Genomic DNA, 14,190 nt, shown 5'->3' with positions numbered 1-14,190 from the left:
TATTTATTTTATTTTACGCTTTATCAAATCCAACCTACGCCGTACAGGGTGTTACCATCATAGCTCTGCATTCTTGTCAAATTGTGGTCTTATTAATACATTTATTTATATACACCAGTGTTGTGGTTTAATAGTCTAACAGCTATTATAAAGCGGGGGTGGTTTGTAAACCGTGAAATTTGTTGCACGAATGAATGAATAATAATGATAAATACTAGTCTTTTATGTTATAAAGGATAACATAATAATACCTATGTAAACGGGATTAAACTACTTCGAGTAAGTACATTTTCTTCTCAAAGTATGCCTTCAGTTTCATTTTCGTTTGCTAGTCTTCTTTTGTTGTTGTTGTTGTTGTTGTTGTTGTTCATGATGGTGCTGATGGTGTAGTTGTTTTGGTACTATTTCATCAGTTTATATACGCTGAGTACATTTAAACATTTTGTGGCACAGCTGATATTCCTACTCATCGAAACCTGGTAATCCGGACCTATCTTCATCAATTTCATTTTAATGGTACTTGACATTGTTTCTTGTAAGTATCTTGTGGACTATGTAAGTTTATGTATTATTCATGCGATAATTATTCTATATGGATGGACTGGTGTGAAAAGCATATATCGTTCATAGAAGCGAAAAGGTCGAAGGATCTCCTTGTTTATTGCAGAAAAATAAGTTTTATTCCAGACATCGATAATTTAAATAGAGTGATGTAATAAAATTATTTGCAAATTTCGATTCAGTCTCATTATAATTTATATCAGGCGAAGTATCCCAATTATACTTTAATGTTTGAAATGTGGTCATTGTTAAATGTTTACTGTCTTATTGGTTTCTTATAGAATTAACATGCATTCAGATCTTCCTGGGTATATAGGTTAAATATATCAATCCAGTGTGATGTTTAATGCCTGATTTTTCCTTAAAATCTAGTATAACGGACTCTCTCTCTCTCTCTCTCTCTCCCCCCCCCCCCCCTCCCCTCCCTCTCTCTCTCATGTTATATGATATGCCGCCTTCATGATAGCCGTGTTTTGTATTTAATAACTTCACGTTATACTCCGCTTACTATTTTACTCCGAATCGTAATAAATGTCCAAACTATTTATTTATAGCTTCTGCGTGTCTATGCTTTCCGCTTTAAATAATGACAAGGAGAACTCGGTCCCAGGGTTACCATAAAGTTATCTGTGCAGGATTTGTGATTTGCGTGTTCCACCATCCCTTGGCGAATTCCTAATAACTGTGTTTCTGTCTTTCAAAACTTCTGATGCGTCTATCAAGTACTTATCATGGGCTCGGGGTCAAGTCAACACTACTGTTACGTGTGGGGCTACTTCACAAACAATTATTAATAAGGTAATTCAACTCACTTTCGAATACGTCCTGAAAGTGACAAAATGTAAGTGAGATAACGTATGTGAAGTTACATATGTTAGCTTGAAACCTTTTTGTACAGTGATATGCGGACATTCCCACTAAACTAAGTAGCTAGACTTACAGTTCAACCCGTTTAGAGACCAGGAGTCGGATCCCCGGGGAGAGGTGAAGTTTCTCGGTATATTACTTGTGTATGACAGCTGCGCGATACATGCAGTATAATCAATAGCTGTATAAAGTAGCTCCTCAACTCTACTTAATTACACATCTGCTACACTACAATAACATTCGTCACAATAACATTTATTGTGTGAATATATAAAACAACAGGCTGTTACAAGCTTTTTTTGCAATTGCTGGATTAATCTTAAACTTGAGCCGAAGTGTGCGAAAGGGTACCTTTAATTGAAAAGACATAATATGTTGTAAGTGATGTAAGTATATGTGAGAGGAAGAAGTAATCTTTGTTTAATTTCCGTCAATGTATAAACTTATAAATATTTCCTCATTTACATGAATAAAGAACGTAGTGACGGTATCCCTGTATGTATCTTTTATGTTACTTTTATCTGCCAGTGTATGTTTAGATGTTTCAAAAACTGGCATCAGTAAAGGAATGAAATGATGGACTGATAATTCAATTTCATGTATATCCAAAATTTTGTTAAAGATACGCCTCAACTCGTTAATTTAAGAGATATTTGAGTACTTCCGATCAAGGCTCATTCTCACGCGTGATGTACTTGAAGAATAAAAGTTAAGTTTCCTGATCAAAAATCGTCAGAGCGTAACATAGTTTAGACCTGTTAAAAACAGGTTTTGCAGAAATTAAAGTCAGTATCACATGACGTACACAATCTGACTAAAGTACTTGATCTTCTAAACGAAGATCTGAGAATGGCCCATTCACATTCGTCTTCTGTATAAATTGGATTTCCAATATTGCTATTTTTATTTTCGCAAATCTATTTTTATTTGAACCAATCAGACGACTTATTCGAATGTCAATGATGGAGTAAGAAAACTTTGCAGTCAGTCCAGAGCTCGAACCCAGGGCCCCTCGCTTACAAAGCAAGTGCCCTACCGACTGAGCTAACCGGCTATCTGACATCTTACGACATAAGAATTGTGGATATCAAAAACCAAGGCTTTTTTTAGCTTGCAGAATGTTGTAAATTAGCTTTTGATTGGCTTGCGGAAGGGTCGTCAGAACGAGGCTATCAATAGCCCGTGTTCAGATCCTAAACGTAGCGTAATAGGAGATGCACTTTAGTCAGATTGATGACGTACATAACTGATGAGTCTACATAAAACATGCATTAGATAATTCACTAGAATATGTCAATTACTCCCTTCTTGTTACATGACTACTCTGGATGACTTATGACACGTACATTCACTGACCACTAATTTTCTAACTTACAGATGTTATATTGTTCTTTAAATATAATAATCCACAAAATCGTAAAATGTCAACAATTTTGATCAAAGCAGCAGCTTTCCCGGAACACAGCAGTAGAGAAAAAATGCATATTCTGAAAAAAATGGCAGTAATTTAGTCTGCTACCGCCACTCTTAACACAGGCAATAATGTATGACAATCAGAAGTCATTACTTTGGAATGCGGGCCGTTAAATAAAAAGAATGCAATGCATTGACATTCGGAAAATCAATTCAGTGGCGGAAAAGCACATTTTCTTGTTTACGGAACAACGTGAAAGGTTTGCATCTACCTGTTCGGCTGTGTTTTAAATATCAAATAACTCGGGTTGAATGAAGCGAGAATTTGTTTACCTGTGTGCATCATCTAGTTGGTGGGAGACGCCCACTGTGGGAAATAAACCTACATTATACATATCTTTATCAAATCCTCTATTCAAGCTTGCATGGATTATGAACTAGGTTAAAATCAATAAAATCTGGACTGACACGGTAAGTTTAAGATGCTCCTCGGATAGAACGGCTTTTAATTAAGTTTCTCCGCGTGTGCTTTATTCACGTTCATATATAGTGATCTATCATATCAGGTGCCAAATCTTGTCGGCGTGTTTTATTTTGTATTTGTTTTTATTAATTCATGTCTTATTGATCACTTACATACCACACTGTAATGTTTCAGATTGAAAATGCTGTAATAAGCGGAATATGCTCGTCGTGTGTTGTACAGTGGATGTTTATTAAATAAATGTCGGCATTTGGACTGTTGTAAGTATACCATTTTTTCAGTCTCAATTAGTCAACCGTTGTGTAGCCCATTAGAAGCAATTATACCTTTGATATTTGATACCATAGCAACGCGTTATAGATTTTGCTTTGAAGTATTGTTGCAAGTTTTGACAAATTGGTGTGAAGGTAAAATATTTTTACTAGGTTATCATTCTTGTACATTCATTTCATTGACGTATTCAGAAACGACGGACACAATGTTATTCAATCCAATATTATACATTACATAGTGAATTTGAGACAAGAGTTAATTTATTTCAAATGTCAATATTGAAAAACGTTCAATCCTTGTAGCTAACGCCCTATCAGATAAGCATATCGCGAATTCCTGAAACCATCAACTGTTTTTATCGATTGATTATCGTGTATATTGGACGGTACAGTATCGATTATATTTATAATTCAATCACTGCAAACTTTTCATATCTTTCATAAAATCTTCTACGGTGACACATACTGACCAATGGCTATATCCTGCGGCGCGGTGTCCTAACCGATGTGCGGAATGCATATTGTAGTTTTATTGGTTTTTCGCATACTTTCATCTTACAAGGACGCTTTAATCTAGGCCATGTGGGCGGTCCGTAGTATTTACTATTTACTTTAGTTGTGCCCCAGGAGAATTCAATGTAGCATGTATACAATATTTTGAATAAGTGAAAATACTACTTGTAAGCTTCATTTAAGTCCAGTTCAGGAGTTTCAAAAATATTTGTACGGATTGAATATTTGGATGTACAAGAGAAGCTAGTGCTTCACGTATGTACGAAGGAATGTTGCAGTAATTGGAATAAGGTGAATATGATTATTATAATTGATAATATGTTATTGTATCATAATATATAGTATCATATATACTATAGTTATTTTAGTTGCATTAAGTTAGCTTAGATGTTCTTCCGTTAGAAACTTTAAGCCTTTATACATACTTGTGTGTCAAAATTGTATGCTCGAAAGAGCCCAAAATTAAGACTATTCTTATAGGAACTGCTGTATGTTAAAAAAAATAGCTTAACGTGTAAAAAAAAATCTTGCTACCTGACTTCCGGGTTTTTTCTTACAGCACTGTGTAATTTACTTTTTTTACTGAGTAAGTTCGTTGAATCACAAAAAAAAATGTATAATCATCATTACCCTGCTGGAACAGTTTACATTACTTAAGTTTATGCTGTTTTATGTCTACCTCTACTTCACTGTAAATGTTTACATCGATACCTTACTGGTTTTTCAATTAAGCACTTTTTTATCATGTAGGATTTGAGGCATAAGGCCGTACTATTAGAAAGTTATGTGTAAACTTGCCCCAAAAATCTGTATCCTATCCTCCAATGTTTACTTAAAGGACTCGCCTATTTACCCAGCATATTAATGCATAAAATACTGCAGAATATTGCGGGGGAAGGTGTAATAAACGCACATTCACTTTATGTAAAGTGGATATTATGTACGTGTCACGGTACAGAACGGGGAGATTTGTGTATGAATGCACTTTCATTGTTGGCTCATAAGCTTATGATTTATAGCCGACACTGGAGACCCTGATATAGGCGACTCCTCCAAGATATATTGTATTTAGGCGAGAAAAACATCTTCTCAGTGTATGACTCGAACCCACGAACCACTGCATGCAAGTCAGGTGTTCTCTAACCGGGCTTAGCCTCGAATCACCACACTCCTCCTCGCTCTAATTTTGAAGGCTTAAATTAGTGAAGCGGAATCATAGAGCAAGGTATCAATTGTTCAGCTTCCAACAGAGTATATATCCTGTATGCTCCTCATAACCTGGCCTCTGAAGCCCAGAAGAGATGGTTCAAGATACAGAAGACGCCCCAAAGCCAGATGTAAAGCACCCATACATGGGATTCTTATTGCACAAATATTCTGAGAACCTAGGTTCTCTGAAAATCTTGTGATCTGAAGGGAGAACCTATAGGTTCTCACTTGAGAACATTAAGTTCTTGGATTAATTGTGCACTTTGCGCGCCATAGGGACTCGTGCTCAAAAGCCCTTGGTTTCGTTGTCAGGCAGTATTACCAGTCATTATTTACTGTTACATCTACGGTAGATATATGTTTATCTATTGGGTTTCGGTTCCGCCAGAGCAAGCACTTACATGTTTCAATGCTTACTGTAGACACATCTGTAATATCCATCGATTTACATTTTCATATACAATGTATAATATAGCCATATCTATCAGTATGTTTCCAACACGCAGCATTCTTCTATTGATTGTGGCACAAGGAAATCTCTGCTACTGGGACTGCATGTGTCACATTTAACAAGAGAACGATTTCGCTATTGTATTATTGTTATACAGGTAATAAAGCGAGACATACTATATTGTCATTGTAGTATTAAATGGCTTGCCAAAGGACCGAGGGCAGTAGTTTTGACTACTGGCCGGCAAGCCATTCGGTAAGTGTTAGGCCTCGGACCATTTAGTTCCGGCTATTGAGTGGTAAGCCATCTTACATGCCGTAAGAAATAAATGAGCCATGCCATGAGAAAACCAACATAGTGGCTTTGCGACCAGCATGGATCCAGACCAGCCTGCGCATCCGCGCAGTCTGGTCAGGATCCATGCTGTTCGCTAACAGTTTCTCCAATTCCAATAGGCTTTAAAAGCGAACCGCATGGAGCCTGACCAGACTGCGCGGATGCGCAGGCTGGTCTGGATCCATGCTGGTCGCACACCCACTATGTTGGTTTTCCCATGGCATGGCTCAAATTATCTTAATTGTTTCTTAATTATTTGACATTACCCCAGCAGAATTTGGTGTGGAACTATAGACCGGTCAGAAGCACAAACTGTTGACCGGCGATTTATACAAGGAGTCGTGTAATGATTTATGCTGCATTAGTTTCTGTATATATATTTAATTCTGTTTGATTAGATAAAACACATTTTGTGAATGCACTCGGTATCTCAGCTGAAGTTGTAGTGGGTAGGTGGGTGTTATTTACCGTTTAGTCCTTGTTGTCGAGCACGTCTACGTTGCATTTCGTTATAAAATTACCATATAAGGCGACAATATGTTATATCTGATAAGATTTCATTCATTTTCTTCTCCTTTTTTTTTTGTTGGTTTTTTTATCACTTGTTTATTCAAACTTTGTGCACCATTTACGTCAGAACGTGTATTACAAAACCTAGGTAAACTCCCGAAACTTTAACTTCCTCTCCTCTAACAATAAGTGTTTTGTTTATTTATGTGTGTAAGTGATAGCTATGATCATATTCTCATGAAACACTAGGCTGGGGGATATGTTAAGGTACGATATTTCGTTGTTTCCTCACTAATGTATCATCCATCAGTGCTTTGATGTTTTATTAACAGTAATAATTTCTCCACTCTCTGTGTAAATAGCTATACTCTAGGGAAATTATTTCACTGAATGCGCGTTCTATCTTAGTCGGGGAATCACCTAATGTTTAATGTCAGCAAGAAGTCTTTCTACAGATTAGATAATCGTTCTAATTCGTTTGCACTATTTTTTTCTAGATATCTACTTTCTCGATATTACTATCTAAGCAATACGGTGTGAATACTATAGTGGGATATTTCTCCCACGACATAGATAGGTACCAATCACGATAATAATAATATTCATAACAATAGTTTTGCTAGAAATTGTTTTGTTGAGGTCATTAAAGTCACATAATAATTTCTATTGTTTTAGTTAATTGTTGGTATTAAGGACATCAAAACTCATTCAGGCGCAAGTATGATTCCTTCCTGGTGGATGAGGAAAAATATTAGTGTTATCTTTTTTGTGTAAAAAACTGAATATTTTCAGAATACTTCGAAATATCAATGTAGTTTCTGAAAGTATTGTGATAGCTATCTGGCTAATAATAACAGCTGTGGGCACTTACGCAAAACGTAACATGAAAATAATGTTATTGCAATAATATTTCCAGTAAACTTCCGACTAATGAGATAATCTTTTCAGGAAACGACCATTTTGTTCAGTACTAGCTATCCCGTGGCAGGGATATGCCACCATAGAGACAGATAGGACAATAAAGCAGTCTGTATATTCAAGAATAGCCTTGACCTTAAACTTGACCTTAAACTTGACCTAACATAATGGCAATCGTTCAGTTGGGATTACCGAATACAAAGAAAAGCTACTCTTTCTATACTATTACATGTATTGCTCACAGTCGACATGCCCAACAACGTGTCCTGATCGCTTTCATTGTTGTTTTGCTCAATTTTCAGTAAGAGTCATTGTCTTAATGCTGTACTATTTTCAGTACTGTCGCACAGCATACGATAAGACCAGACTTGCCATAAACGTCCGACCAATACGCAGTATATCAAAGTTCTGTGTTATAGCTCTATACTAATCATTTTTGTCGTTGTCTATTGCAGATTTGTTTAGAGAGAGAAGTCTGCTATTACCAGCAAGATGTCGTCAATGATCACAGTAGGGAACGAGACGGTGGACCTTAATGAGTATTTTTGCTCTGACAAGGGACTACTTCTGCCTTTGGTTAGCGAGTACACATGGCCTATAGGCGGACGTGCATTTATCTATTTGCTTGGTTTACTCTGGATTTTCATGGCTGTGGCCATTATTGCAGATGTTTTCATGTGTTCCATAGAGCGTATCACAAGCAAGACGACAACGATACGAATTGCTGATTCGGAAGCGGAAGGTGGTTACCAGGAGATGGAGGTGAAGGTATGGAACAATACAGTGGCAAATCTCAGCTTGCTTGCCCTGGGTACCAGTGCACCAGAAATACTTCTGTCCATCATAGAAACTGTAGGAAATGGATTCAAGGCGGGAGATCTGGGCCCCGGTACAATTGTAGGCTCAGCAGCATTTAATCTGCTAGTCATCTCCGGGATCTGTGTTATGTCAATTCCGTCGCCAGATACACGACGTGTCGCGGAGATCAAGGTGTTCTTCGTGACAGGGTTTACCTGTATTTTTGCCTATGTTTGGATGGCAATAGTACTGATGGTGTCTTCCCCTAATGTTGTTGATATATGGGAGGGCGTAGTCACCTTAGTTTTCTTCCCCGTCCTCATCTTGGTGTCTTACCTCGCTGACAGAAACTTTTGCATGGGCAAAAAAGAAGAACAACCACAAGGCATGGTCGGATTCGCTCTTGGTAAGTTTGTAAAAAATGTACAAATACCGTGTGCATTTCTTTCTTTTCTATCTGCTTTACTATCCAAAGTATTGAACATTATATGATATGAAACTATTTGCAGTATGTTAAAACTTTCTGTCATTTCTGTGAATTTTGCAATCTAGATTCTTATATCTTTCTAGCCGATGATTCAAAAATTATGTATTAGTCGTAAGTTATGTTTTCTTTTAAATGTACACGTTTTTACGCCCATTGATATACATGCTGATGGTAATATACAAGCAAAACGGCAATCCCGTAAAGTAGCTGCTAGACTAATAAAGATTTAAACGAAACAAAGCTTTACAAATATTAACTATAATATGCGTTAACGCAATGGCATGTTACATGGTGGTGTCTCTAAAATTAAAAATATTTCTGCAGGTATTGAGTCTGATAATATATAGAAACTTGAAAGATGTTAAATATATATGTATACTATTGTAAAACATATAATTTGCAAATTAATATTCTAACTAATTATTCTACTGCCAAGTATTAATTTGCATGTACGACTTTTTAGCTCACCTGTCACGTAGTGACAGGGTGAGCTTTTGTGATCGCCCTTCGTCCGTCGTCCGTCGTCCGTCCGTCCGTCCGTCGTCCGTCCACAATTTCTTGTCTGCACAATAGAGGTTTCATTTATGATTTTATTTTAACCAAACTGGCACACAACTTGTATCATCATAAGATCTTGGTTCCTTTCTTGAACTGGCCAGATCCCATTATGGGTTCCAGAGTTATGGCCCCTGAAAGGGCCAGAATTAGCTATTTTGACCTTGTCTGCACAGTAGCAGCTTTATTTATGATTTGATTTTTACCAAACTGGCACACAACTTGTATCACCATAAGATCTCGGTTCCTGTCTTGAACTGGCCAGATTCCGTTATGGGTTCCAGAGTTATGGCCCCTGAAAGTGCCAAAATTAGCTATTTTGACCTTGTCTGCACAATAGCAGCTTCATTTATGATTTGATTTTAACCAAACTGGCATACACTTGTATCACCATAAGATCTTGGTTCCTTTCTTGAACTGGTGAGATTCCATTATGGGTTCCAAGTTATGGCCCCTGAAAGGGCCAAAATTAGCTATTTTGACCTTGTCTGCACAGTAGCAGCTTTATCTATGATTTGATTTTTACCAAACTGGCACACAACGGGCCAGATCCCATTATGGGTTCCAGAGTTATGGCTCCTGAAAGTGCCAGAATTAGCTATTTTGACCTTGTCTGCACAATAGCAGCTTCATTTATGATTCGATTTTAACCAAACTTGCATACAACTTGTATCACCGCAAGATCTTGGTTCCTTTCTTGAACTGGCCAGATTTCTCCATGGGTTCCAGAGTTATGGCCCCTTAAAGGTCCAAAATTGGCTATTTTGGCTTTTGCAGCCATATAGAGACTTCATTTATGGTTTTATTTGATACAAACTTCCAAAATAACTTCAACAACAATAATTCTTGGATTCCATGACAAATCAGATCCAAGCGTAAGGTTCAGAGTTATTTTATATCTGCTTACCTCCCCTGATGTAATCAAAATGATTTATATCATAGTACTATAGTACTTATTTGAAATTTCATTATTGTCATAGCTGGACTGAGCCAATCAGGTAGATAACTATGGACGATTTTATGTTAAATTACCTCCCTTTATTTCAAATTAAAATGGTATACTCTGTAATTAATGAAGATACTGATCTGAATTTCATTATGTCAACAGATTTATTGGCAGATCCTTCATTTCTTCACTTACAATAATTTTTTTTTAATTACTTCCCTTTTATGTTACTATGAATAGCTTATTTTTAGTAACTTTTTTATTATTGGCCGTAGGGAAAAACCGAGACCACTTTTCTGTGGTACAACATGGATGGTACCTCTAATTTGTAGGTGTATTTTGACATATCTGTACCTTGTAAGAATTTTTATTTTCTTTTTGGTTAAATTTCTTCCCTTTGTTGTTACTGTCATTTGGACTTAGATATTTTTTCTGAGGACCTTCTTGTCCTCAAGTGCAATGATAACAGGTGAGCGATATAGGGCCATCATGGTCCTCTTGTTAATGTACAACAGCATGTGAGCAATGTCATAACATAATTTATAAGCCTGATGTCCAACGAACAAGCAGGTTTAACTTGCGACCTTGTGTTGAATGTTGCCAGACAGTATAATAAAGCCACAGCATATATATGTATTTGTACAAAACGTGAAAAGCCTTCTGGCTTCATAGAGATTTTTTGTAAGCAGATTTTATCCGTTCCGTGCATTATGATTAAGTTGGTAGGCGGTATAAATATTGCATCAAGTTCAAGTTGGTGGCAGTGTTAGAATGCCCCCGGCGACTGCGTAAGAATTAAAGACATTGGTACGACCAATATATTTCAGGCTAACCAGCGGAACATCTGGCTTTCACACATTTACAAGAGAGAGTTTTTTCCTTGAGATAAATAACTGAGAACATGATGGAATCAAATGTATTAAGGGCTCTTCATTACTTACACAAACTGTACTGCGGTTGAACTTACCCATCTCCCAACCTAATAGTGTATCTTTCAGAAAAACGTTTCTGTACTCCAGTTAAGCTTTTTGGAACGACGTCCCTCAGTCTATACAAGATGCAACTTCAGTAAAACATTTTAAATCTATATACACATGTATCTACAATTTAGCAAATTTCCTAGTAGCTGACAGCCTTTTGTAACGTATTTGTGTAAATGCATGTGATTGTTGAGGGGCGTGGAAGATCGGCTTGTTCAGTCGTAAATAAAGTCTTTACCATCATTATTATTATTATTGTTATCATTATTATTATTATTATTAATATTGTTATTATAATTATTACATGTTTTATATACCAAACAATTTCTTGAAATCAGACACTTCTGTTTTGAATTGGTCAAGGAAAATTTAAGATGGCTGTCACAATCTTTTTATTTTCTAGCATTCAGTATGACGATCGACTTTTTGTCAACTGTCCCTCCGTAGCCGGGTGGTTAAAGTCGCTGACTTTGAATCATTCGCCCCTCACCGACATGCACGTGGGGTCGAGCCTCGCCTGGGGTATTGAATTTTTCATGTGAGGAAGCCATTCAGCTTGCTTACGGAAAGTTGGTGGTTCTACCCAGGTGGCGGCCTGTGAAGAAATAATGCACGAAGGGGCACACCTGGGGTCTTCCTCCATCAGAGGTGGAAAGTAACCATATGATTGTGTCGGTGCGACGTTAACCACCAAACCCCCACCCATCCCCACTGCCAAAACAAATTAAACGAAGGTCAATACTTCAGGATTCCATTTTTTATATAATCTTCATATGGCTAGAGATTATCATTAAAGTATGAACGTGCACTACCCAAAACATATGAGTTTTCTCTAATACATACATACACTATATGATACAGACAGAGTTTGTTCATGAAATTTTGCCAGTTGTACCGCTTAGTGAAATACCCTCAGTCACAAAAAAATGAAGGATAATACCATGGAAACGTTTCCAGAAAGTATATTCCTGAGATTATATCTATCAGTCATTATTGTCAATGAAATATAGACAGCTATTCTGATAAAAAAAACTTAAATGAATGACCTTCATTTTTCTATTTTTGCTTCAGAAAATAACGCTTTAATAAGTGTTTTAAGCAGCTTTGGATCTGCACCCTGAACTCTCCCTCCGGTCGCTGCATGGCTTCATGGTTATGGGAGTATAATTTCTCAAAACTTTGTATGTTGCTTGAACAAAATACTTGAGCTTTCGAAGATGGGGTCTCTGTGGCAAAGTGGTTAAGGTCGCTGAGTTTGATGTAACTTAAACCCCGACGAACAACGGTCGTTGATGAGATTCTAAAATTTTCTTTTCATAGCATCATTGAAATTTCAACTACCTTTTTCTTTTTGATTTATTACAATGTACATTAATCGACAAAGAAGTTAAGTGTATTGAATGACGTATGAAATGAATTTGAACATTGATTTATTCATGTTGAAAAGAGAATGTTTTATTTCTACAGAAAATAAGGGCGGTCGGAAATATCAAGGTAAATTGTAAGAGAAACCCAGAAAATGTTTTGGTTCAATGCTTGCTATATGTGCCCATGGATTGTTTTAATGTTCTTGTATACTTTCTTGTTTCTTCTTTGTTTTGCAATGCTATGTTTTAATGAGGTACATGAACATACTTGTTATGTAAGCAGCAATTCATGGCATCTTCCGAGCGCTTGTATCATTCGCCATGCAGAGCTTACGATGTAGGCAAATATATAAACACATTCCCTGCTTTACCAATGACTGCATGTCACCTAAACATTTTGAAATTCTCGCGTTTTCATGCAGATAGTTATTAATTTGAAGTTTGATGATTTTGATGATATATATGTGTGAAATGCTTCATAACTTAACGTTAATAATGTGACGTTCCAAACACGCATGGTGGCGAAGGCGCAAATTATGTGCATTTTTGACACTACAGGATACAGACAAGGAACCCATAAATGAAGCGTGTATATATTATACTCATTAACACGTTTACCCCCCTTCTAAGTTGATAATGCTATGGATAAGATAAACTTGTGTTATCTTCAAATCTTTTAACAGTATTGAACATACATGTACGGATTTAAGCGCTAGAATGTCCCAATTTCAAAATGCACATATACGCATGCACACATACATATATATATTTCCACTTTCTTCCGCACGATTACTAGTAGTTTATTTGTCAACATGAGAAAAAATACTTCCCCCTTTTTCTGCACGATAAATTTTGCAATCTTTATAGACTTATTTGTCACAATTAGAGAATGAAATGTTGAAAAACAAAAAGACTTAAGGCAATCCGCTCATGGAGTAAGTGGCCTGGTGACAAGTTAACACACTAGTATCATACTGCATCAACGATTTTGAAATACATTATAATAGGGTTATATAAAACTTGCACATTAAACTTGCATATTATGCATCGTGGAAGGGAACTGCATGTCTGTAACGCTATGCTGGATAGGTTGTGGGCAGAGAATATAACAGTTTAACTATATTGGTTCATACATTATTGTTATATGTTACGATGACTTACAGGAAAGGCCGAGCCGTCGTCAGGTTTGTTAAAGAGTGAAACAAGCGATCGTGGTCGCAAGTACCAAACCAGTAAGTTAAAGCACTGCCCGGGCATGCTGTCAGGGCTGTAGCTTGACACTACATTATTGGGGCCTATAGTCGAACACTAAATAGTCTAGGTCCCGAGTGTGCATATACACTAGCACTGCATATCAGCATATGGCCACGCCCCTGAAGATATACATGCATACCTACTGTATATATAGAAATATGTAACTAGCTTAACAGAACGACTGTTAGCGCACATTCAGTTTGTTGATAAAGCGGCCCCAAAAATGGACTAAAAACATATTTTACAGGTACATCAAGTATTTTAAAAAA

The 14,190-nt window shown here is 36.7% G+C and overlaps 1 protein-coding gene across 7 annotated transcripts in view; it reads left to right on the top strand.

The window, feature by feature from the left end:
- Window positions 1-227: 227 nt before the first annotated feature.
- LOC123564098 (sodium/calcium exchanger 3-like) overlaps window positions 228-14,190 on the top strand; it is a 24,522-nt gene continuing 10,559 nt past the window's right edge. For 2 of the 7 annotated variants that reach the window (XM_045357407.2, XM_045357402.2), the window contains exons 1-4: window positions 3,112-3,312; window positions 3,500-3,585; window positions 7,990-8,738; window positions 13,831-13,899. In XM_045357407.2, the coding sequence (XP_045213342.1) occupies window positions 8,027-8,738; window positions 13,831-13,899 (781 nt within the window). In that variant the 5' untranslated portion in view covers window positions 3,112-3,312; window positions 3,500-3,585; window positions 7,990-8,026. Of the gene's footprint in view, window positions 280-3,111; window positions 3,313-3,499; window positions 3,586-4,220; window positions 4,402-6,759; window positions 6,884-7,989; window positions 8,739-12,767; window positions 12,795-13,830; window positions 13,900-14,190 lie in introns of those variants that run through there. The other 5 variants (XM_045357404.2, XM_045357408.2, XM_045357409.2 and 2 more) reach the window with 5 other exon arrangements.

The sequence above is a fragment of the Mercenaria mercenaria genome, chromosome 2 (genome assembly GCF_021730395.1).
Source record: "Mercenaria mercenaria strain notata chromosome 2, MADL_Memer_1, whole genome shotgun sequence".
NCBI classification, from domain to species: Eukaryota; Metazoa; Mollusca; class Bivalvia; order Venerida; family Veneridae; genus Mercenaria; species Mercenaria mercenaria.
The sequence above is the reverse complement of the archived record's forward strand: the minus strand, read 5'-3'. Positions and strand labels throughout refer to the sequence as shown.